Source organism: Schistocerca gregaria, chromosome 1 (assembly GCF_023897955.1).
Source record: "Schistocerca gregaria isolate iqSchGreg1 chromosome 1, iqSchGreg1.2, whole genome shotgun sequence".
In the NCBI taxonomy this organism is placed as follows: Eukaryota; Metazoa; Arthropoda; class Insecta; order Orthoptera; family Acrididae; genus Schistocerca; species Schistocerca gregaria.
In genome coordinates, this window is record NC_064920.1 from 973,829,073 (window position 1) to 973,856,916 (window position 27,844).

At 40.3% G+C, this 27,844-nt stretch overlaps 1 protein-coding gene across 1 annotated transcript; it reads left to right on the forward strand.

Moving 5' to 3' along the window:
* Positions 1-1,187: 1,187 nt before the first annotated feature.
* LOC126310937 (uncharacterized) lies at positions 1,188-27,844 on the forward strand. The gene is made up of 4 exons (XM_049992115.1): positions 1,188-1,278; positions 19,360-19,453; positions 21,780-22,123; positions 26,336-27,844. Exons 1-4 carry the CDS (start codon positions 1,245-1,247, stop codon positions 26,404-26,406), a joined length of 543 nt encoding a protein of 180 aa, XP_049848072.1. The 5' UTR covers positions 1,188-1,244; the 3' UTR covers positions 26,407-27,844.

Consider the following 27,844-nt stretch of genomic DNA (forward strand, 5'->3'; position numbering starts at 1 on the left):
GGAACTGGTTGTGTTCGTCTCTTTGGAGACCATTTTTAGTAATTCATCGACTTCATGTTCCCAAAGAACGATGGAATTTTTGTGGATGGCAATGCGCCATGTCATTGTTCCAGCGAATGATCTGGGCACCAAGATCGTCCAACAAGAATCCCACCGAACATCTATTGGACATAATCGAGACGCCAGTCAGTCCACAAAATCCTAGACCGCCACATTTTCGCCATTATGGACGGCTGTGGAGGCAGCATGGCTCAGTATTTCTGCCAACGACTAATTGAGTCCATACCACATCGAGATGCTTGCGCTACGCCGGGCAAAAGAAAGCCCGACACGATGTTAGGAGGTATCCCATGACTTTTGTCACCTCATTATAAAGACATAGACTCGACACGCCCAGTAATATGTCTACTAGTAGATGTCAGGATACTTCTGGTCAGGTAGTGTTTGTGACAGGTTGGATGTGTGTGTGTGTGTTAGGATATGAGTGGGTACCACGTAAGGAAAGAGTGGCTCAGAGCTATCATTTGGGATACGCTGAAAATGGTATATATTTGGCTTGGAAGGAAATGTAGATTTCAGGGATGGAATCACGGTCAGAGAGGGGAAATAACATAGCGTGTTTGGAGATGCAGAGATGGTGGGATGGTCCGCAGCTCGTGGTCGTGCAGTAGCGTTCTCGCTTCGCGCGCCCGGGTTCCCGTCTTTGATTCCCGGCGGGGTCAGGGATTTTCTCTGCTTCGTGATGACTGGGTGTTGTGTGATGTCCTTAGGTTAGTTAGGTTTAAGTAGTTCTAACTTCTAGGGGTCTGATGACCATAGATGTTAAGTCCCATAGTGCTCAGAGCCATTTGAACCATTTTTCTATGATGGTAGGATGTGTTGATAGAAATGTGGCAGCAGCTGAGGGTTGTCAAAGATTACAGATTTAGTCGTGAGTAGTTCGTAACGATGAAGAGACGCGCTGACTGTAGTGGTGAGAGTCGATTCGTGAAACTAAAATAAATGGAACTGTACCGCAGAACTTTCCCACTGCCATTTGCACTTGTAAAGTATTAACAGTAATGGTAGCAGAGTCATTCTGCGCTCAGCGACAGCAAAAAGCGCAGGAAATGTGCGGTGTCGCCTACACGCGGGAGCGCCTCTGGACGCGTCACCTGGCGGCGAACGGTGGTGGCGTCCTTGGCGGTAGTGTTGCCTATAAGAGCCGCTGATGCAGCCGCGCCACACGTCTCCAGGACATCGCGATGCAACAGGCAGCAGCCGCCGGACTTCTCGCAGGTCAGTTCACAAATATATACTGTCACTTGTCAAGTCCAGGTTTAAGCGTCATTTACAGTGTGATTAGGTGCACAGTTCTGCAAAAATGCAATGTTTCTACTGACAATCTCTCAAACTTTGCATCTATTATGGATTATTTCGGCACCTTAGTAACGGGAAAAATGGCGTATATGATTCTTGAGGTACGTATTCATAAATAATCCTGTCAATGGTAATAGTCTACGACTTATTGAACTTTCCTAAACTAATATCGGTTTGCCACTGGTCTGAAAAGGAAGAAAAAATGTTAATAACTGCGAGCTAGTTACGACATTCTTGACAGTCAATAAGATGTTCTGGAGCCGAAGTAAAAATTGTGTAGTCGAGTGGAGACAGAACCAGAGGTCCACATCCGTTGCCAGTTAACTATTGGCTCGGCCTGTTGATACTGAATGTGTAATTAGCCGGTATGGACCAAAACAATAAAAAAAGTCCAGTAACCTTTGGCTCTATAATGCATATCTTAAGAGTTACGATCACTTTTTCTTCTTCGCTAAAGTGAGACACATCTCTTCCATTGAAAAAATGATCATAGCTCTTAGCTCTTTATAGTCCAAATTTCCTGGGATTTTTTTTCTTGTTTTGATGCATACTAGCTGCCTCCTCCCGAAATTTGGAAAGGAAAGAGCTTGCAACAGAAGAGATGTGTTTCACAGTGTCGAAGAGAACAAGTGCTCATAGCTCTTAGGCCTTCCATTTGAGAGTCCATGTTTAATATGTTTTTTTTTCTTGGTTTGGCGGATGATGCGTGTCTCCAAATTCTGCATATGTATTTGTTGAAACACCGTTCATAGCTCAGTTCTTCAAGTGATTGTCATTTACACAAAAAGAGGAAACGATAACACTCTTCGTTTTTAAAAGTAATTCTTTTTTTTAGTTCACGCAATGCATTTCGGATTCTGTATGTGTTCAGGTAGTAAAAATATATGAAAAACCTATAAGTGCTTAGGCTTCTCCAGCCAATGTGATTTTTAAGGAAATTTCTTTGGCATTAGGGTACATCATTCTGCAAAGCTCAATATGAATCATGAAAGGAAACAAAAGAATCATATTTGACTGTTAGCGGTAGTTTCTTCGTTCGGGAGACGACTGCACCAAATTTATCAAAAAACGGTTGAAATGGCTCTGAGCACTATGGGACTTAACTTCTTAGGTCATCAGTCCCCTAGAACTTAGAACTACTTAAACCTAACTAACCTAAGGACATCACACACATCCGTGTCCGAGGCAGGATCCGAACCTGCGACCGTAGCTGTCGCGCGGTTCCAGACTGTAGCGCCTAGAACCGCTCGGCCATCTCGGCCGGCCAAATTGATCGAAAGGTCGTTATGTGTTTTATGCTTTACGGAGTAAAGTGCTCTAAGGCCCAAAAGATGTCAATTCATGTAACTATATAAGCTGCTTAAGCGACTTGTCTAGCAAACTGATGCGCGTAACAACAGCGTTTACTACGTTTAGCTCATATGCATAAAATTAGACACTGCAATGCTCCACAGATGGAGACAGTGCTCCACACGTTATAAATACAGATAGTAGCAACACAGTATTTCACAGTTCAGTATTTGGTCACATGGAAAAAAGTGACATATCTGACTAACAGCTAAACATGTTACATAATCTTCGATGTTCTACAGATCCCAGTTGACGTACTGAAAATATCTATTCTTCGTACTTCAAATAACTTTCCACGTAGAAAGTAGCGAAACGTAAAACACTTTGAACTGCTCTTCACAATCCGTACGTGTTTCATACAAAAAGGCAACGTATAATTTCTAACGGTACCTCACTTGAAAATGCAAAATCGTCTTAATCAAATTTGCGTTGTATAAATCCATCAACTGACACATGTAGCAAAAAACGTTACGCCTCTGAGGCCATTAACGTCGAGCGTAGTACTAAGTAAGTACAGGGAGCAAATAGACGTTAGACGGTTTTCATCGTATTACCTCAACCGTTCATAACTACAGTACCAAAACTTAGCTCTGTTCGTTGCATTTTTCTAGAGATGCTTTCAGTGGTTTTATTCCGCGGCTACCCTTGCCACATACGGAGTCACATTAAGGCAGCAATAGAACTTAAATCACTATGGCCGGACATGAAGATATCTTCAGAACCTCGCATATCATTCGACATCTTACGCGAGTTGTATCTAGTCGTTAATACTCAACACAAGAAACTAATACAATACCTGAAAACTCCCCTAAAAACGGTGCCTTGATTTCGTAAGACGACTGCAAATATGATTTGTCTAAGCGCTATCTTCTACGTCCTCCGAGAACTGTGAACGTACGTGTCCGTGGAAACTTCGGGTCTACCACCTATTGGCTATCCTCTGTGATATGAAAATCACGTAATTTCGCAGAACGAATCTCTTTGGTTATTAATTATCAGATGTAAATCTTGGCATAGGACCTTTTTCGAAATACTTTCACTACCGTTCTATCAACTCAGCTGAGATAGTGGCACTTATTTTTACTGAACTCAGAAAACGAGCAGAGTAACAATTTCTTCGTTAAATCAAGACACGAAAATAGAGTCATAGCATTCAATGTTTCAACGTGTGGGGAGAATATGATTCCCGTTAACAAATAAATCGTATTTCAAAGAAGGTTATTTAAATTGTAAGTCAGTATGCCAATCAAGTTTATCGTTTATGGGATACGTTTTGGTATCTAATTTTCCAAAGAAGCTACTGACGGCATTGACTTGCTATTTGATATGATATAATGACAGTTGACGGTTTCATAATCAAATTTTCAATAACTTAAGCAAGCAATATTTAATAAGATCACGCTAATATTGGCCATTTCATTAGCGTTACACGGGTATTCGCATACTATCTGCTTTTATCTGCATATGACGTCATCTGAAAATACCAACAGGCAGAAAAGCTCACGTGAGCTTGGATTTCCGAGAAAAGGATGAGATCACTTCTCTGATCAGAGAGACTGGTTGCCAGTTACTAGATGATTCACCTATGAACAGCCCCAGCCCGTTTCGCCCACCTCACTTGAGCGCTCCGCGAAGCCAGTGTTAGTAGTTATATCTCGTAAGTACCAAATTCGGCTCGATAAAATGATACTCTCATGAGATATCAGTCAGGAGAAATGTATGGAGACGCATATATTATTCATTACCCACATGTTCATGGGTAACAAAAACAGAGAGACCTGTTTATTAAAAGAGTATAAATGGGAATGTATGTGCTGGTGATGCGTAACATGTATCGTAAGCATCGTATCAAACGGCAGACTTGTAGTAAAAGGGAGTAATTTTACATTACCCTTACTTGAATTTATTCTATGTGCGAAAATTGATATCAGGGTATTATTTTAAAAACAATTCTCAGAACTTCTGGATAATAATTCTGACAAATATAGCACTGCCATAGACTTCTGAATCTCTTTCGGCTGAAGTAAAGGATTATTTTAAATTATTGGACTCTTTCAAAAGGCTGTAGTTTCATCAACACCGGACATAAACACACAGTCTATATGAAATAGAAAATCTAAAGTTTTCACACGAACCTTAGACTATTTGACGTGAGAGCCACTTATAATTCAATTTACATACGGAACATACATTTATTCTCGACAAATTCTCTCATTTACGTTTTATATGAAGTTCTCAGTAGCTGTCATAATTTATTTACGTTGGTGTCATTGGAGCAATGTAAATGTCGACAAAACGCAAAGAAAACGTCCTCGGAGTTCTATTGGGAAAGAGGTTGCAATATGGGAAGTATTGCCCACGGGCAACGGGCGACCAAGTCGTTGATGTTATAGCTAGTGATTCAGATATTGCAGCGAGTACGGTTAGGTAGCCATCTTGACAAATAAACTCCTGTTTTCCTTACTTCATCCTGAGTTGTGACACTCATCAGTGTCCTGATATTTCAAGATACAATTGTTCTGTGGTTGGTCAACACAAGAGGAAAAAGGAGTCCAACACACACCCGCAAGAGAACATTTCCTTTTAAGCCCCTTACATTCGACCTTTACAATAAAAACTATGCTATGGATCAATGATACATATTTACGAAGCTAAGATGTTATGGCATTAATGAAATGCCTGTTATACCAGTGGGGTCCTACTTTTATAACTGAAAACAGATCATCATACTCACAAGCCGAACAACAAAAATAAAGCTACGTTCAAAAAGAAAAACATAAAATGTTGAACCGCACAGGGTCCACACTGGACCCACTCCTGTTTCTAGCACACAACAATGGCTTTTCAATGACTTTAATGGAATGTTCAAAAGCATTAGCCTTTGCTGATGACAGAAGAATAATAATCATGAGCACAAACTCAGTTCATATCAGGTTCAGTAATGATGACTAGTGATCAGGATTGCAGGTAGACCGCAACAAAAGAATTAGGTATTAATCTCACAAAGGCTCAAATTATTCAGTTTATAACACATTATATGAACCTTCTGGTACCGGAAATGGATGTTACTGATACCATACTAAATGAAACTCTGTGAAAACTACCTAGATTAACTAGTTAAAAGAAGTCAACGATGATAAATGTCATACACGTAAAATAATCTATCATGGTGTTGCTTGAAGATCAGACAGTTGAGTTATGTAACACACTGTCACTTTATGGCGAAGCAAGCCGCGGTAATTTTACTTCCTCTCTTGTCTAGCCATCTGCCTTCTTAGAATTTTTTTTTTACTTTTAACTAACTACCATTAACATACGTGAATATAATCTGCCTTTTCAAAAAAGAGAAAGAAAGGTTGGCCGTCAGTTGTAATGAATATAACACCAGACCTAATGTTGTGCTTAGTTTTATGTATGTAATTGATTTTCTGATTTATTTTGACTATGCCTAGTTAGTATATTTTGTTATAGGGTGAAATCAGTAATTGTTTCGTAACTTAAATTCTTTGTTGACATATAAACAAATATAAATTCTATACCAATTATAAACATTTGGAAAACGAATTACTAGTAATTTTGAAGTATTTATTTTGCTATATTCGAAAACATGTTAGCAAAGCCAGCCCTTAATTAATTCCAAAGTAGTTAAGAGTTTTGTCATAAGTATTGTTTGCGTAACTACATATGTTAATTCCACGATTTAAAAAATTATTCGGCCTAACTCTTGTAGTAGAAGAAACTGCTAAAAATACGGAATTTTTCGATTTATTCAGTTAATTTAAGGAGTTAAGTTTTAATTTTAATTTCTGTAAATTTAACTTCGAACTTTGTGTAAGTTTAGTACCTATTAATGTGAGGATATATAAGGGCCCAGTTTTGGTCATGAGGTACTCAGTCAATAGCTGAGTTTCAGACGAGGAACCTGTGTTGGTTAGAATGACAACAATGGATCAACTTAACAATGTAATAAGTGTCACACAATTAGGCCGTGTAAAAATTTCCTAGCAGGTTAAAACTGTGTGCCCGACCGAGACTCGAACTCGGGATCTTTGCATTTCGCGGGCAAGTGCTCTACCAACTGAACTATCCAAGTGCGACTCACGCCCCGTCCTCACAACTTTACTTCCGCCAGTACATCATCTCCTACCTTCCAAACTTTACAGTACCTCTCCTGCGAACCTAGCACAACTAGCACTCCTGAAAGAAAGAATATTGCGGAGAGATGGCTTTGCCACCGCCTGGGGGATGTTTCCAGAAATTAGGCCATGTGTTATAACAGTGACAGTGTCTGCTCCACACGTACCTTTGTATTCTTCAAGAACTATGAACTTTGTGGCTAGGCTTTTACTGCTCGTAGATGTTCAACAGTAAACTATTGTAGGAGTATGTGGAATTTCGCCTGACAACTATTAATGAGGCTTGTGGGAAGTTAGAACAATAGTGTACTAGCCATATATAACTGTTTATTATTGGGGGGTTGTGAGAAGTGAAAGTAAAAGACTGTGAAACGCAGTTGTGCATCTGTCGGCTACATAATTTACAATAGACACTACTGCACGTCCACTCCTTATTTTTTCAGCCAGTATGTCGACACCGAGAACAACAAACGAAGAAACAAAGTAGGCGAACAGTACAACTTCATATTAGCTTCTTGGAATATTTTTGTGGAGTAGTGGAGCTAAAGCAAAGCACCTGTTCCGTCGCTAATGGAAATGAGCGTTTGGCGTCATTGGCCGGGAGGCTTCTTGCAGGGCAGGTCCGACCTCCTTGGTGCAGGTCTTCTTACATTCGACGCCACATTGGGCGACCTGCGCGCCGGACGGGGATGAAATGATGATGAAGACAGCACAACACCCAGTCCCTGAGCGGAGAAAATCCCCGACCCAGCCGGAAATCGAACTCGGGCTCGTAGGTCGACAATCCGTCACGCTGACCAGTCAGGTATCGGGGTGGACTGTTTGGTCGCTCAAAGCAAGACTAAAAAGAAAGTGCAATGTAAATATCCACACACTCACCAGAGGCTTCTTCAATCGTATTAAACATTCCATTATTAACTGTATCTGCTGCTAATAATAAAAGAACATTGTTTTAGTTGAATTGTGATTTTGAAAACCGCATACAAGATACCTTGGCTACTTTCGGATCTGGGTTCTATACTTTGGTGTGAAGGTCCTCTCTGCCCCAAATCAAACGACTAAGAAAAAGCTGTTAATTCAAAAGATAGTAAAACGTTCTTTAGTAGTCAATTCTTCTTCAATCTGTCGCGTTACCTGCGTTCAACAACAGACTTTTACCACTGAATGCGTCGCAAGTGGCAGTTCTCTTCATACACCTAGTTTCCTTACACTGTGTACGTAACTAGTCTCCTGTTCTAAATGTTATTGTACTCGCCTAGACGGAATACATTTAATATAACTGTGAAAGAAGTGGATTTTCTGTTAGATTTTTTGTGTTTAATTTTGCCTCTGTAAAGAGAAATACTTTTTAGCACTTTAGTCGTTTAAGACGAAGAGCTTTCCACAACGGAATAGAGGCACTTCTCCTCTGTTATTAATGTACCAGCGCCCTCAGAGTGTCACAGTTAATGTTTCCAGAGTAATGTCTTCCTCAAGTCTCCAAGTCCTTTTGCCTTCACGTAAGAGGAATATGACAAGCTTGCAATACTACCGATATACCGTACATTACGCTGCAAACTGCTCAGGATCGTGCTATTGAAAATAGAATTACCTTTATTACATATTCGGCAAAATTGTCTTATATGTCTTCAGGTATAATGCACCGTTATTACAATCATACATATTCATGTTAATACAAAAGTTCTATTTTAGAGCAGTTCCAGAGAGATCTGTAAAGTAGTTTTGGTTCTTTCCTCGTGATAACATGTTCTTTGTTTATTTTTTTTAGTAGATACTCTCGAATGAATAAAGTCGGGATGTATGTTGGTTGATATCCTGGTCTATACGCCTCACTGCTGGAAAGCTATTGATCTATTGATAGATGTCCACACTACTCTGGAAAATAACGAAACGAAGCTAAATAATATATTATCGTATCATGCAGAATAATAAAACAAATTAAATTGAAGCATACGACACTATATTACATATTTTCTTTGTGCGCTCTCTCTGTTCTACATTTAATCACAAAATTACTTCATGATGATAGGTATATTCGTCTGTGGCGGTCAATATCAATTTCGCAGTGACATTATGTTGTTAAAAAGCTGTCATTTTTCGAGCCATTTATGTCACACATATTTAGAACCAGTGTATCTTGTTGATAATATCGTTGTTATATATTTTACAAGCTTTTTCAATTTACACACCACAATGTTTACGCCGTAGAATGAGGGCAATATGAACACCAATGAGTTCATTAACCATCATGCGACAGAGTCTATGTGCAATATAGTAACTTTTGCACTGATATCACAATTTACAGTGTAAGCATAAAACTTCTTTTCGTTCTAATTCGTCGTGTGTGCTTTTGAGCTACTGAGTTGGACGTAGCGAAATTTATTCGAACACAGACAACGTTAAATAATAATCTCAAAACAATGTAGCCAATGCATTTATTCAAGAATTTGGAATACATTCAATCGAAAACTTTTACAAATAGAAGTGCTATTCTAAATTCGTGTCCGCTAGATACGACTGCAAATAGACAAGAGAGGTACCATAACATTTTTCGTTTTTCTTCTTCTTTCATATGTGACAAGCGAAAATTTATCGACAGAAATGTATTTTGCTCAAGCGAATGCCTAATCGATATGAACGAAAAAATAATAAATGTATATACATATTGCCTTCAAAAAATGTTAAATATCCAGAAAGGTAGTAGGAAATGAAACTTCACTCTTTATATCCATTTCTTTTCAGAGACGGTTGCGGAACTCGGCTGTTCAATACAGCATGTCAAATCAAACACCTTTCATGTGTCTGGATTCCAAATTTATTTTATTTGGCTACCAGTTTCGGCGATTTACTACGCCATCTTCGGGCCCCTAACCGACGAGTAGGAAGATTCCACCTCGGTTCTGGTCAAAACAGGAGCCAGAAGTAGTGGTTTTAGCAGATTTTTGCTTGTTATAGCCATCACTTCAACCATCATCTGCCGACTTAGTCATTGGATGTATGGTGTTGCAAACCTATCTGTATTCTACATTTTTATACCTCAAATGACACTGTTTACAGTATTAACGGTAACAAGACTAACGTACAGTTACGGTGTAACATTTACGATATTTTCGATTTAGACTCTTTCGTAATTCAGTTACTTCCTTCACTTTTTTAATGTTTACTTTCTATTGATCTATATCGGTGGAGAGTCTCCTTCATAATGAGACCTGCATGTGACATTGCGTAATTAAGTTAACTGATTGTAAAAATATACACGGTGCATGAGAAATATGAAAAACTGTAGCAAAGAACAAACGGCATTTCTCAAAAAAGAATAACAACCTGCAGACTATTGAAGATGTTAGGTAGGTATGTTTTCGAGGTTGGAGAGTTTGCATAGGATACGAGAGAGCGGTATTGTGTAAAACTTGTCGAAAGACTAATGCCTTAAAAGAAGACGTCCACTAAACGTAGCAAATTACGAGACCTGCATCCTGTTTCAATGACTGACGGACGGAATACGTCTCGCGTGACGTGGCGAACACGGGCTTCGTCACGGTCAAGGCTGCGTGGGGGAAGTGAAGGCGGGCAATCCCAGCAGCAAATTCTTCTCACGTCACTTGCTCTCATACGTCACTTATGCAGTGTATCTCGTCACCGTTAAATAGACCTCACAGGTCCTTATTTTTGTCGTTTTCAGTTCAGAAACCAACACCGAAGACACTACGACGGGTGAAATAAGGTAGAGTTTCCGTCATGCACAGTACTCGAAATATTATATCATTATCATGTTCATTTAGATGCTAGCAAGAGACGTAATCACTCTACCAATTCATTTGGGTTATTGCAGTGACGACAGTTGATATGTGGTGATGGTGCGATGGAGGTTTCTTACAATCTTTAACGTCAATTTAAATTTCGTTCTCACCATGACTGTACATTCCAATGCCAATATGTATTTCTTCGTCTCTCAGTGATGATCCTACACCTATTTCAGGATTAACAGTTGTGGCATACTTGCAGCCTACATTGGAATTTACTGGTCAGCAGGAGAGATAGTTTTGTCTATAAGCATTGGTAGCTGTCAACATCCTTTTTTGCGTTGATAGCTTCATATGGATATTTCAGAGGGCAGTATGTGTCTAAATATATGAGTGTAGACGTCGCAAACAGGTGCTAACATAACAATGTAGTTGCCTGTACTTCATGTTTTAACATTAGCATTTTGCAAGAAAAAAGATTTGAGGGTATAACCGCTTCCACAGCTTATCCAACAGCATATTTTTGTTTTGATATATTTGTAAGTTTCTGTGAGCAAAATGTTAAACAGTTCATTTACCGGTACTTAGTACAGACTACAGTATTGCACTATTCCAGATAAATCGTGATGAATATTGATGATAGTGTTGCCTACGTTGTGGCGAGAGTCCACATGTTATTGCAAATATGTTCAAGGAACTATGGGTATAAAAATCAAACTTTAATCACCTGATGTTTTTTGGAAGTTTTCCACAAAGTCTTCATTTTCTAAACTAACAACTGTTGATGGCACTGAGTTCTGCTTCATATAGAAGTTTATCCCACTTTCCCAAACACAGAGTGTGTACCATGTATGTGACAAAGCCTGATGGCTTCGTAACAAGTACATCAATATATTGTCTACAGTGTTCTCATGAAAAATTATAAGTACATTAATAATCTATTAACCAAACACAGATTTTCAGTAACAAAAAAGACTACTGTATATAATTTATTATTTATAATATTGCACACATTATTGGTTGCACCAGTGGTCAGTGTTCTGTCTCTAAATCTATTCAAGATAATCAAACTCTCATCATCACCTCCATCTTTAGTGAAGCTTAGTACTGTTAAAGAAAAGAAAAGAAATCTGAGATAATGTATTTATAAAGACCATATTAGTTCGACTGATAATAAAATCAAAACCGTGACTACTTAAATTTTATAGAAAAGATGTACTATGAAGTTAAATCCCTTTCCTCATAATCTTTATTGAGATCTATTAATGTTAAAGATAAGAACAAAATGTGATATACTGTACTTAAAAATATATTCCGATACCCCTAAATAAGAACACCCTTAGTGTGATTGACAACACGCTTTTAGGGCACACTTCCATAAGAGATTAGGTAAAGGTAAACATTTCTTTTAATAAAGTGGATGTATTTTCCGCACCTGTTATATGTAGAATAGCCCAACGGAATAGGTGCTAGGCTAGCATGATTTTTGATTTTACATAAGGAAGTACGATTGCCGCAAGAGTGTGACTGTCATTTTCCTATAGAAATCCGGTCTAATCCCTTCATGACTACCGAAAGAAACCTTATTACATGAATTTTATGTCGTCAAATGGCTATAATACATATGAAAGAAATAAAAAGTGATCAAAACGCATTATTCAGTTACAAAAAACTTAATGTAATGTTTCCGTGCATTGGCTGTATTTTGAAAATCAGAAAACTGTTGTTTCAATTTACCAAATACCTAACTTAAAGGAGATACAACTAGGTGAATACATTAGTTCACTAAAAAGACGTGTTTTAAAAAACGTAAACTGTTGCGACCCTACCACAGCCACAGAACGTAGACGTCACAGCTAACATAAGCTAAAATATCGAAACATCGATTGTAAGAAATGAAGATCGATGCTTTAGGTTTTATTCATGGAGGAATATTGTACATCTATGGTATTACTAGAATAACAGATCAATTGAAAGCAAATAACATTTGATGTAACTCAGTAACCAAAGTAATAAGATTATAAATTCTTGACGATAAGAGATCAAAACAAAACTCGAAAGATCTTAATTTCCAAAACTAAACAATGCGGACATTGGTAGAAATTGTAAAAATGTATGCGGACGTTAAATTAAAGTCCAAAATGTGGACGTGTCCGCATAAATGTGGATGTATGGTAACCCTGTACACATGCACATATTGAATGCTTACTGGAACCAAGTGTTGTGACGAAATCAATATGCATAAACCTTACAGTATTGCTTTCTGCATGTATTGTAGTTACAGTGAGGAATTTTCAAAATGCCAGCTGTACCAGATTGCTAACTCTACGGAATGCTTTAGCAAATAGCTGCATCTGATAGTTGAATGCTTAAAAAATTACTTATTCTGAACCAAGCTTTTGAATATTAGTCTTGATGAGGAAAATGCGCTTTGAACAGCAGGAATTTATTACATATGCAAGGAATGATCCAAGAAAATTCATTTATTAAATACAGGGATCATTGCCATTTTACTGGTAGATTCCTAGAAGCTACCCATGCAAGTTGTAGTTTAAATTATATACCTAATATTACACTGGCAGTAGGACTTCACAGATGAATTATGACGCTCATTTCATAATTATGAAACCTTGCAAACGGTTGCAAGAAACTGAAAACTAATCGCGGCCACCTTTCTGTGACTGCAACAAACATTGAAAAGTATAAAACATTTACTAGAATTATCGCAGTGAAAATAAATGCGATATAAAATATCTTTTTGTACATTATTTAAATTTTGTGCCATGCTCACTTGAAAGTTTGTCTCATATTAAGTGCTTGAGGAACTGAAAATAAGAAGAAAATATTTCACCGACGCAGAACAAACTTATCTCACCAATGATCAAGTCATGTTTCCATACAAGTGTGTATCTGGTGAATCCATTTCCTTGGGTGAACAAATGACATCAATTGAAGCGTTCAAAAGCTTGCTGATTAGTGAAACAACCATCAAAAAATATGAATACAAATAGCATGCAACGTGTGGTATTTATTTAAATGCACGGCATTAGAATATTACTCCTACTTATATTTGAAAACTGAAGTATCGCTATTGACCGATGTCTTTCCAGATTTCTGTGTAATGTGTCTCAAAATGTATGAGCTGTACCCAGCCAACTGAGAGACTTCACCTGTTTTAGTGCGCTTTGCTGAAAACTACTAACGTAAGATTGAAACTTGTCATGGGCACAGAATAATTACAATTAGTTGGGCTTAGCGTCAGTGCACAGACGTACTGCTGAAAACAATAGCTACATTGGTGACGATAACGACAATAATAATAAATCTTATATTATAATTGCGATGTCAATAGTTTCACAGATGGGCAATGGTGCGATACCTACTACTCTCTGATTTTGCGTGGCTATGACAATCTGTAGATAGTTTCATTGTAATGAACATACCAGGTGATTCAGACATAGGTCACATTTTAGAATTACATCTTGAGTATCCGTAATATAGCCATGAACTTCATTCCGATCGACCGTTATTCTGAGAGAAATCGGTACCACCGCCATCAACAAGCCAAGACTTCCAAACAAGCTGATTTCCACATGATACGATAAAAAAATTAAGTCACCACAAAAATTGGAAGTAGTCCTTGTATAATAATATTATTGGAAGTAAAGTTCACTAGACAGCACCATTTTGTCAAGCTCCCTCCCTGAGGCCGTATATCGATATCAATAATCAGTAATGTATGAGTGTAAAAAAAGAATTAGAAAATAATTTTAAATAAAATTACGAATAACAGTGTTAAGCATAGTGATGTTTTTAAGGAGGAATTGCTGGTATTGAATTGTGTAAGCTTAACACTGGTTCTGAAAAACTAATATCTGTGGGAAGGGCTAATTTAGATATTGGTAAGACGGTTCTTGTATATTACCGTTATGCTATACGTTGAAGAAATTTGAGCAGCAAATGATAAACCTGTTGTACTGCCAACAGATTGCTGCATACATCACGCAACTACTTCATATATTCATGATGATATTACGAGGGATGAGCATAGGTGATCGGGCACTTCATGTTATCCCAATAATATTTACAAAATCCCATGTGCTAGTAAAAAGAATGTGGGTTTAATGAAATATGAATTATCAGGCGCACTACTATAAAATTCAAAGGAATGAGACCAAAAATGTACTCTTGAACTGAGAGGACGTCTGGCTCGGAACTGTCCTTGAAGTAACCGATCTGTAACAGTTAGTTGATTCACTGCAGTGCCAACTGCTGCTCAGAATGTTCAAAATGCAGTACGATGCGCCAGAGCCATACGCCGAACGCAATTGGTCTTCCTTCTCGGTAGTGCCATGAAGCCCCCCAGAGCTCGGTCTTCTTGCGTCTGTACATTCTCGGAACCACCGCTGCCAACAGTCATTTACAGTGGTTACATTTCTGCCAAGTTTTTTGCAATATCACAGAAGAAACATTCAGCCTGTCATAGGCCTAGTACACTACCTCGCTGAAACTCAGTGGGGTGTTAATCTTTACATCTTTGTCACCGTAAAGGCGTCCTTGGATAACATCAGCTTACCACGTCCAATCTCAAAGGTAACCAACGATCACCACAGTTACATCGTGTATGTAAAGCAAACCTGACTTGCGTCCTCATAGAGGCACTACTAGAGCCACTCTTATGCGACTGGCGCGAAATGTGAATAGACTTCATTTTTCAGATGTTTAAACACCCCTACTAACTTTCGTTTATGTCGCACAGCTCCTTCTTCGTGTTGCAATTTTTTTCTGTCAGTGTTTACTAGGGACTACATGTCTCAGTGCTTTTACTGTGTCTATCACGTCTGAACCTGCAGGGCAGACTGAATATTCCATCTCCTTCATACATGTGTAAGACTGCTTAGATTATGTTACATGACAGCTTCCCAGCAATGGTTCAGGCTCAGTTTGTAAGACACTGCATGTGTAAGGACTTAGCTATGTGCAAACAAGCGAAGTATATGTCTGTACCGCCCACCATGAAATCCAATCAAGCAATTGTCAACACCACTGGATGCGAATGATGTCATGCCCAGCCTATCATTGTCACTGGAAGCCCTTTGATTGGCCTGTTTGAAATAAAGGTGTGTGGCTTAGGAAGGAGATGAACAATGTGATTGGACATTAAAATACTGCTACTGAGAAAGCTAACTGCAGGTATTGTCTTGCAATTTCTTTTATTGGCCTAATTCCAATATACGGGCGTGGTTTAAAAAGGAGTTAAGAAATGTGATTGAGCTGTAAAACACTAAGTTGTTTATTGGGGGAACTGAATATACTGGCTCTACATGACTCTATTTCATTTCTTAGAAAGGGGTGTGGCTTAGGAGAGTCAGGGGAGTGTAGGGGGGGGGGCTGTTATGGCATAGGAATGAGGGAGGGGAAGGGGAGGGAAGAGTGGAAACAGGCACTTCTTAGAAATGGGGGGAAGGATGGAGAAGGGAAGGAGCGGTGGAGGATGGGGAAGGCGAAAGGATGGGATTTCAAGGTCATATACTGTACTACACATGTAAGTGATGGAATCTTATCCATAACAAGTTTCTTTACAGTAACGTCTACAGAAAGCAAATGAAATGCGTCCTGCACTCCGTTTTCCCATTCAGACAACAATTGTTACGTATTCGTCTTAACTGACGGCTTACTCCTTTTCCTTTAAGTGCTAGCTTCCAACAACAGGTCTCAGTGTCAACGCATTCGGCCGAAAAAAGTTTGCTGTATAATTTCGTGAACTCATTTACCCTACAATTCTTGTTTTTCGAGACAATGGTTCGAACATTCCTACGTAAAAAGCTGGAAACATCCGACGTACAGTTTATTTCCACGACTGTACCAAAGATTAAAGGAATTGGCGCATGGGATATCACAACAAAACGCCCAAGTTAATAATAATGTCGTTCAGATCAGTGGCTCTGTGCTGATCTTTCGATTGGACGCCAATTTGATGACTTGTGGGACCCTAATCTACCCCAATTATCCAACGGGGGAAAGAGGATCTACAGTTTAACATGGAATCCGAACCACGTGACATTTCTGGCGATTCCTCACGTTGTGGGAGGTGAAGGTCAGAATAAAGAAGAAAGGGAGACTGAATATTTCCATGGCTCGACCGGAATTCAAGCCAGCCCACCTTTTGGGTTCCAGGCTTCACCAATAGATCACCAGACTCGACTTAATAATGTTGCATGGCTCAATGGCCTGGCGCAAGTCTTTCAGTTGGACACTATTTCGGCGACTTCTGTATGTGTTACCCAGCGGCACCCAGTGTTCTGAGGCGGTCACCCATCCAAGTTCCAACTAGGCACGACGTTGGTAACTTTCGTTAACGAGCGATGGCAGTTGTATCCATGATGGCAAAGCCTTTAAGAGCGAATATGAATAGTGTGTACGGACCTATGATTTGTAAAACTGAGTGTCGGTCCCTGTGGATAGAAACAATTCAATCTACGCTAGAGCAATTGAACGTCGAGTGGTTGTGCTTGCGGAAAGTAATACAGTAACAGGAGCTACGTCCTAAAAATTCACAGGACGTACAAGGTTTAACTCCTGCTGACACGTTGACCCGATAGTTGGTGCAGCTCTTTAGTTTGATCTTCCCTTTCCTATCTATGAACATTCCTCAGATGAATCCGGTTTTAAAAGAGGCGGAATGATCAATAACCGCAGTAGTCATTTTTGGGTCGATGAGACTCCTCACGTTGTAGTTGGGAAGAGTCATCGACACTGAATTGCAGTGAACATGTGGATAGACATACACTCCTGGAAATGGAAAAAAGAACACACTGACACCGGTGAGTCAGACCCACCATACTTGCTCCGGACACTGCGAGAGGGCTGTACAAGCAATGATCACACGCACGGCACAGCGGACACACCAGGAACCGCGGTGTTGGCCGTCGAATGGCGCTAGCTGCGCAGCATTTGTGCACCGCCGCCGTCAGTGTCAGCCAGTTTGCCGTGGCATACGGAGCTCCATCGCAGTCTTTAACACTGGTAGCATGCCGCGACAGCGTGGACGTGAACCGTATGTGCAGTTTACTTTGAGCGAGGGCGTATAGTGGGCATGCGGGAGGCCGGGTGGACGTACCGCCGAATTGCTCAACACGTGGGGCGTGAGGTCTCCACAGTACATCGATGTTGTCGCCAGTGGTAGGCGGAAGGTGCACGTGCCCATCGACCTGGGACCGCACCGCAGCGACGTACGGATGCACGACAAGACCGTAGGATCCTACGCAGTGCCGTAGGGGACCGCACCGCCACTTCCCAGCAAATTAGGGACACTGTTGCTCCTGGGGTATCGGCGAGGACCATTCGCAACCGTCTCCATGAAGCTGGGCTACGGTCCCGCACACCGTTAGGCCGTCTTCCGCTCACGCCCCAACATCGTGCAGCCCGCCTCCAGTGGTGTCGCGACAGGCGTGAATGGAGGGACGAATGTAGACGTGTCGTCTTCAGCGATGAGAGTCGCTTCTGCCTTGGTGCCAATGATGGTCGTATGCGTGTTTGGCGCCGTGCAGGTGAGCGCCACAATCAGGACTGCATACGACCGAGGCACACAGGGCCAACACCCGGCATCATGGTGTGGGGAGCGATCTCCTACACTGGCCGTACACCTCTGGTGATCGTCGAGGGGACACTGAATAGTGCACGGTACATCCAAACCGTCATCGAACCCATCGTTCTACCATTCCTAGACCGGCAAGGGAACTTGCTGTTCCAACAGGACAATGCACGTCCGCATGTATCCCGTGCCACCCAACGTGCTCTAGAAGGTGTAAGTCAACTACCCTGGCCAGCAAGATCTCCGGATCTGTCCCCCATTGAGCATCTTTGGGACTGGATGAAGCGTCGTCTCACGCGGTCTGCACGTCCAGCACGAACGCTGGTCCAACTGAGGCGCCAGGTGGAAATGGCATGGCAAGCCGTTCCACAGGACTACATCCAGCATCTCTACAATCGTCTCCATGGGAGAATAGCAGCCTGCATTGCTGCGAAATGTGGATATACACTGTACTAGTGCCGACATTGTGCATGCTCTGTTGCCTGTGTCTATGTGCCTGTGGTTCTGTCAGTGTGATCATGTGATGTATCTGACCCCAGGAATATCCAATTCTTGCCCCTTGCCTTTGTGCATACCAGTAATTCCCGCCTAGTTGATGATATTCCCCTTGATCTTCGCGCATGTACTTGGTTCCAACATGATAGAATCATAGCTCACCACTAGTACCGAAAGTTAACATCATCTGACCACACCTGATATCTACTTATAGCGATCTGAGAAGCGTTGCATATAAGACACTTATTGACCGTAAAGGTTTCTCCTGCCAAGCATACTCTAAGCCTGTGACAACGTTACAATAACACCAATTTTTTCAACAAATTCTTAACTACTTTGTTGGATGACATCATGCCTGCGTAGAATCTGACACCACACCATCAGTACACCAAAGACAAATCTGAAATTTTCTGCTAAGACTCATTCGTTTGCGCATCTAGGTTCCCTACCCCAAATTCATACACTTACGCCACTCAATCTTTCTTTGCAGTTTATGTCATCACGGAAACACCGTGTATTATTACAAACATCCCATAATTAAAATTGTCTATTCTGTAAACGCCAACGACATCCGAATCCTCGTCCGTGTCACACATTGTTTACGATCGAGGAAACATGTGTACTACAGCATATCCTTCGCCTTGTGTGTTCAAGTGTCAAATTAATGCGATACCTGTTTCAGCGGCGCTGTTACTGCCTCTGGTGTCACCATACCCGCAGCTGGGCAGAGAACCAGATACCTCATCGGAAACAGACGATGACGATATCGGCCCCAGGTAAGTTCATGCTAGTCTTCAGATTGAGTGCTGACATGGTGCTCCTAATCTTATTGCAGAATGAGACCAGAATCAACTTTCTATAAGGGCTACAGCTTCCTTCTATCTGGAAGTGAAAACACGAGTCTGCATTTCTGTAATTTCGTATGTATTTCGCCTTATAAAATGGAGATACACAGAGCTAATTTTCTGTTATGAAACATATGAATTTATTGGCAGCCTGAAATGAGTGAAAACATCAGTTTAACATAGAGCCTACTGGCCAGTTAAAATTACGTAAATTGACTGAAATGATGAGCAGGAAGATGTTGGATGCCAAATGCATTATGTTCAAGAATCTGTTACAAGAAATATGAGAGAGGACGATACAATGACACAGTATCCTTCCCAGATCGTGTACAGTGTATTACCCAAAGAGAGCCAGCTTACCATTACATCGTTTCAGTTCGGGAAAGAGATTCCAAACTTGGTATCATCTGTCTGTCGTGTTGGTAGTTTCTCCAGCTACATTTACTAGAAAACGCCGGTCCTTGGAAAGAATAACATAGACTAAAACTGTCGCCATATTTCTATTGACGCCAAAGAGATTTAAATGACAGCTGTATCCAGAGTCAAAGTCCAAAAAGAACAACAGCTTAACTTCTTTGGTGCGTAAAATTTCATTCACAGTTTTGTCTACCTACCTTCCGCATGCCAAACGTGAACTTCACTCCATCGAATGTAAAACTCCACCACCAACTATTATCAGATTCTAGCTTTCTCCCGTGACTCTTTCCTCACCCCCTGTATGTCAACAGTAGGTACAGCACCACAAGAAAGTCAGTTTAGTTCCCAGGATTTCGTCGGCACGCATATGACAGAGATCAATTCACAACTGAATCCCAATCACTAATTATGGTTTTGATTATATGTACCTATATGACGTAATTAGATTATTCCTCCATAGTCTGTTTCATTTAAGAGTTGATACAGCAATAAATATAGTTTACTAACAAAAAATAATAAACAGAATAGAATGTTCTAAGATCTTGTGTATCCATAGTGATGAAAACTTAAATTAGATAAGACATACAAAAAACTTACAAAAAAGTTGTTCGGCACTTTTATCATAAGAATAATTGGCAACCTTGCGGACATAGAAATCAATAAGCTACGTTTAACATATTTTTCATTCATTAATGTCCTATGTGATAATATTTTGGTGTAACTCCTCACTTAGCCAAAAAGTATGGCAATCTTTTGTTAAACTGAAATGTTCCACCAACTGCGATATAATCGCTTACACAAACAGTGATCCAATACTGTCAAATGTTTTTTATTCCAGTCTCTGATCACAGTATCAGTTCTTTAGACGATGACCGGTTTCAGTCCGTAATGGCCATCCTCAGATCTAAAATATATACATCTAGTGAGCAGTGTGTCTTTCAACATAAAACAGCAATATGTATCACAATATACTGTCATACAACCAGGGAAATGTACAGATAAAATATGGTATAACGTACCTTTTTTACACAATGTCCTAATGTGATAAGGCCATAATGGCATCGTCCAAACATATAAATATAATCAGCACAGCATCGTCACATAGATCTAAAATAAGGTGTAGAATAGGTCATATCTTCCACATAGTGATTGTTGCAACTGACTACTGAAGTACAGTAGCAACCAGAAACCTGTTTGCCTACATCCTCCCTAGATGTCGCTACTGTGGGCTTACTTAGATGTAGTCATCATTTAAGCAAAAAACATAATCTGATAAAAACACATAAAGTGAAATGCATGTAGCAGACTTATTAAAATTCTATCAAAGAAGCCAATTGTGATACTTTAAAAGATTAACGCAGGTACCCATATAAAATTAAATAAAGGTTTCTGGTTGCTATTGTACTTCAGTAGTCAGTTGCAATAATCACTATGTGGACGATATGGCCTATTCTGCACCTTATTTTAGATCTATGTGACGATGCTGTGCTGATTATATGTTTTGACGATGCCATTATGGCCTTATCACTTAAGGACATGTTGTAAAAAAGGCACATAATACCATATTTTATCTGTACATTTCCCTGGTTGTATGACAGTATATTATGATACATATTGCTGTTTTATGTTGAAAGACACACTGCTCACTAGATGTTTATATTTATATATTTTAGATATGAGGGTGATCATTACGGACTGAAACCGGTCATCGTCTACGGAATTGATATTGTGATTAGAGACTGGAACAAAAAACATTTGAAATGTTCCACACCACAATGTTTGTCGGGAATATGATCTATAGAACATAGAGATAACTAACTAATTTGCAATTTGCCTCCAGGCACATGTTCGGAGGCGGCTGGCGAGGAAACGAGCTGTGGCGCGACAGGTGGCACCCCAGGGAGTGGGGGCGTCCACCGTTCTTCCGCCCCTCACGTTGGCCTCCGCGAACGCCTCCGCCGCTGCCGCCGCCCCCGCCAATAGACCCGGATGGCCCCTTCATACCTTTCGAGGATACTGAGCCCTCCAGCAGACCTTCCACCACAACGACGACGACAGCTGGTGGAACGACGCGCCGAGGGTGTGACTGCCCAGTCACCAGCGAGTTCAACCCTGTCTGTGGTACCGACTTGGTTTCCTACCCAAACCCGGGTCGCCTGCACTGCGCCAGAGACTGCGGAAAGCGTAAGTCCGTCACCATCACTTCTAGACGCATATTCTCTCGACAAAATGAATAGATAAAAAGTGAGATTTCATTTAGGCAGTTCTTACAACTCCCTCCTCTCTCGATGCATTCTGGCCTTATGCCCTAGGCCCTAAGGCTTAGGGTAACGTTCCAATTGTGCTAACAGAGAGATACCATACTGCTTAGGTACTGCGAGAAGACAAGGTCTGTTAACGGTAGGTAAATGGAATGTCACCGCTACACCCGCGTTTTAAATCTATAGATAGAAGGTAGCAGAACATTGTATCGAAACTAGTTATTACACAAAAGTCGACGGCGTCAAGAGTTTTTCATCTATTTCTTCTTTTACGTGATCGGTCGTTAAGAGGTGGCGGAAATTAGTCCTGAACCTCTTTGCACCCAGTTAAATCCCGGCCAGGGTGGCCGAGCCGTCCTAGGTGCTACAATCTGGAACCTTACGAGCGCTACGGTCGCAGGTTCGAATCCTGCCTCGGGCATAGATGTGTGTGATGTCCTTGGGTTTAAGTAGTTCTAAGTCTAGGGGACTGATGACCTCAGAAGTTAAGTCCCATAGTGCTCAGAGCCATTTGAACCATTTGAACCCGGTTAAAGTCTTGAGCTATTTGCACCTGATGCTCCATGCATCGTGAACGGATCCACTGGTTTAAGGGCTACAGTCAGTGAGACTGTCTCAGTTTGTTAACTGATCTGGAGAGGTCCGAACTACCCAAGCTACCTAATGATGTGTGGCGGGGGTACTTTTTGTACCACTATCTGAGCCTTCCAACCCTGTTCCATTCTTGAATAGCGCATCGGAATAATGATTGTCGGTAATACTCTGTACTGGCTCTAATTTCTTGAATTTTCTCCTCATGTTTGCTCATTACGTGAGAGGTATCTGGGGAGGGTGGGATAGTAATATGTTGTCCGACTCTTCCCGTAAAGTTCTCTCTCTCCCAATTTCAATAATAAATCTCTCCGTGATGCACAACGCCTCTCTTGTAACGTCTGCCAATGGAGTTTGTTGAGCATCTCCGTAACGCTCTCGTGCCGACATAACCATCCCGTGACGAAACGTGCCATTCTTTGTTGTATCTTATCAACTCTATCAGTCCTGTATTGTAGGGGTTCCAAACAGATGAACAATACTCAAGAAACGGTCGAACAAATGCCTTATAAGCCACTTCCTCAGTGGATGAGTAACATTTCCTTAAGATTATTCATACGGATCTGAGTCTGGCACCTGATTTTCCCACTATTTGTTTTATGTGGTCATTCCACTTAAGGTCTCTCTGAATAGTTATTCATAGATATTTTACGGGAGAGGCTGTTTTCAGTGGTTTTTCATCAATAGTGTAGCTATACAGTAGTGGATGCGCAGTATGTTACATTGATTTACGTTCAAGGTCAACTGCCAAAGCCTGCAACATTAATCAGTTCTCTGGAGGCCATTCTGCAAATCGTTACTATGTTCTTGGCGTTGCTACTTTGTTCCTGACAACTACATCACCTGCGAACAACCTTAGAGAGCATCTGACGCTTTCTGCTAGAGCACTTATATATGTTGCAAACAGTAACGAAACTACCTTTACAGCTGTCGATTTTGTTCCATTAAGAGTGACGTGTTGAGTTCAGTCTGAAAGAACGGTCGCAAATTTGCTCAGATATTCGAAATGCTCGTATTTTTTTCACTAAATGACAGTGCTGGACGGTGTCAAATGCCTTCCTGAAGTCAAGGAACACGGCATCAACCTGGGCGCTATTGTCTACGGCGCTGTGGATCCCTTGAAGGAACAAAGCGAGCTGAATTTAGCAGGACCTCTGCTTCTTGCAAAATCAGTGTTGATTTTTATAGAGGAGATTTTTCTTCCCCAAGAACGTCATAATTATTGAGCATAAATCATATTCCATAATCCTACAACAGACTGACGTCAACGATACAGGTCTATAACTGTGTGCATCTGCTCTACTACCGTTCTACAAAACGGGAATGACGTGCGCTTTCTTTCAGTCGCTAGGTACTTCTCGTTGCTCAAGGGATATACGATAAACTACTGCTCGAAGAGGAGCAAGTTCTTTTGTTTAATCTTTGTAGAATCTTATAGATATCTCATCTGGTCCCGGCCTGAGGAGAAGAATTTCTACTGCTGAACGCCCGTAAAACAATACATCATTCTCAGCTAGGTATTTTTGCTTGACAGAATACTATTACTAGAACGCCCACACTTATTTAATCGTCAAACCACAGTACTGTTCTGCATATTATTGTGAAGGTCATAGGGAGTGTCAGTGCGACGTTGATAGGTGTGCACAACACCATTCCAAGGAAGGCAGTTTATTTTCAACAGAAAAGTACGCATTTACAACAAAACACATTCAAGGAAGGAAACCCGTAGTCATACCTAACATTTTACTACCACAATGTATGATGACACCAACGGGCAGTCATTAAAAAAACACAAGATAGCTCCACTTAGCCTCTTGTGAAAGAATTTGCAAAAATTTAAGCTCTCTGGGACTGCAGCGTTATAGATATCCTGTAAGGACATTGTATGTACAATAAGGCATATCGCTGCTGTTTTCAAAGACTTTTTATTAAAATGTTATTTTCTGGCGCTATAAGCTTATTTCGGCTCCATGGACATTATGAAGCTGTTTGCAAGCACATGGAGTTGTTAGTGCATATATGTATGTCTGTTTATACTAATAGCAATTTTGCATATATCTGTTGTAGTAATTTCCTCTATAACACATTGTTAACGCTGTCAGTGTGTGATACCTTGTACTGCTGAGCATCGTAGAAGTAGCACAGACGAAATTTTTATTCTCTAGATAGTAATGCCTCAGAAGTGGAATTTGTTGCTAAGCAATATTCGCTAATGCCTATTTGACAGTTTCCACAAGTCTGACAGCTTCAATTGACAGCATAGTCAACGATGTTATATTGTTACATAGTTGGCTTATTCGTCTATGGAGCTGTGTGCGGTATTAGTAAATTCTGTCTAATGTTCGCTGGTGTTGTCTTTGCCAGTAAATTTGTTTTACTCGTTATCGTTTACTACAATTCCAATGAAGTTGTCAATAGAATATATTTAAATTATAGAATATGATGACAGTGCAAAACAGATTACCTTCTTACGTTTCGATGTACATCATAGTTCATGGCCGATGAAGAGCATAACCTTCCAGATTTTATGAAGTTACATTTAAAAATACATTATAATGAATTTTAGTCACCATAAAACACTGTGACTGAAGAATTAACAATATATTCCAAATAGCTTTATTATATTTATACAGAACTTAAATACTTATAACTCATAATATTTACAAACTCTGCACAAAACATTACCTCACGTCTCACAGCTACGAAAACAGCAGAAAATGGCGGAAACTGCTTATAGTGGTTTCTAGTGCACTTTCCTTCATGTGATGCTAAAATCAATCACTAGACTGAAACACCCAGCGGGACAAATCTTACATTCTTACGTACATTATCCTCTATGTACAACACTCTACGCCCCCAATATTTATGTCAACAAAAACCACATGAAGATTCCCCTGAAGACGACCCGTAGGAAACTCTTAGAAACGTGGCGAAAAGACGACACCACGACTAAGTTGGAAACTCGTCGAGAAGTTGTGACAAGAGGACTCCACGACTTTAGGCGATCCTGAAGACAATGAGCAGGAAAAACTTCGAAATCTCAAAACTTCACGCGAAACTGATTATTACGAGTAGGAAACTAATCACAACGTTGCGAAAATTCGACGCTACTATATCAGACGAACCTGAAGATGACGAGTAGAAAACTCGTAGAAACACTGCGACAAGACGATGCCGAAACTTGATGCGAACCTGAAGATGATGCGGAGCAGAATCATCGAAACGTTGCGACAAAATGACGCCATTATTCAGGCGCAGCTGAAGATGAGGAGTAAGAAACTTGCCGAAATGTTGAGACAGGACGATGCCACGACTTCAGGTGAATTTGAATATGACGCGTAGAAAATTAATTGAAACGTTGCGAAAAGATGTCGCCACGAGCGGGCTGATAACCCGAGAAGATTTGATCACTAAAATTTGTCGAGAAAACCTGCATTCGCATGTAATGTCACAATTATATGCATTATGTGATGGTTGTTGCCGATGAAAATTATTTATACGTAGGAGATTACAGAGATGACTGAAAGGTTTTGTTTGTTTTCAGGTGTGGAGATCTACCACATGGGTAACTGCGTGACGACGTCCACAGCACAGCCGAGAGGCGCCGGCGGCTAGCCGTACGTGCCATGCGTCGTAGGCGCTGCGGAGGCGCCAAGTCGGGCAACACGACCCACACCAAAGGCTGCAAGACCTGGTCGCAGCAAAAATTAGCCTGCTCTGTATTTATAATAGAAAGTATAACGTAATGATTAACTGTGTACTTCTTATTTGCAATCTTCAAAAAATATTCTTCTTTTTAATTTATATTTAAATTTCTTTAAAACATGATTTATAACTAATCTTAGCAAACAATGGAAGGATGAAAGGTGCAAGGAATCTACGAGGGTTGTGTAAGTGAAATGAACATAAAGGCAATATTACAGAAAGGAAAGAGGAAGTGAATGAAGTTGAAATGGGAGATATGACACTACTACACGTCTGTGACAGGCCAGTGAAAGACCTAAGTCGAAATACGACTCTCGGAGTAGACGAAATTCCATCAGAATTACGAAGATTCTATGGAGAATATGCAATAACATAACTGTTGCATCTGATATGCAAGGTATATGAGACCGCCGAAATGCAGCCAGACTTGAAGATGAATGTAGTAATTCTTCTTCAAGGAATACAGGTACTGACAGGTGCGATTATTACAGAACCGTCAGTTTGATAAGTCATAGATGAAGAATATTGATATGAATTATTTGCAGGCGAATGGAAAAAAAACTGGTAGAAGCCGATCTCACGTAAGAGCAGTTCAGATTCTGGAGAACGTAAGAACTCGCGAGCCAATATTGACACAATGACTAGCCTCAGAAGTCCTGGCAATGTTACAGGTTGGTTTCTGCATTACTGCTGATTTTTTCCTTCACATTAGGCAGTAGTCCAAAGCATAATTCTGCGTCCAACGTTTCGTCTTCCTTCGCTGGAGATATGATCAGGGGCTTTAATGGCTCAGATAGCGGATGCAGACTCAAACAAGCTCTGCAAGCAGAGAATTATGCCTTGCACTACGCCCTAATGCCCATAAAACAAGTAACTGCAACAACTTAGGAGGTAAGTTGTAAAGTGCATATGAAGAACTGTAAACGGATCGTAGCCAAGGTTCGACATACATTAGGCACCAAGAATAATGCAGATGTAACCCTTGTGCGCAATTTCTGGTTAAGTCACCTCACAAGGACAAATTACAGGGTCGCCACCAGCCCAAGCCCTTCCTAACAATTAAGAAAAGACCGAACAGAAAATCATCAGTTTAATTAAATTAAGAATTTAATTATAAGAATGCAATTTTTTAAAGAAACTAATAAGATGAACAGAGTTGTATGTCATATATCAATGAGCTTAATTAAATGTGATAATTTCTTAATTTTGAGACAGTACACCGTTCACTTTGATTTTTTTCACATTTTTGTTCATCACGAGCAAGTAGATTAACTTAAAAAATCAAGGAATAGAGAATTAATTTGAAAACTGGCATCAATGAGAAAGATAAAGGACGCAGAGTAATCTT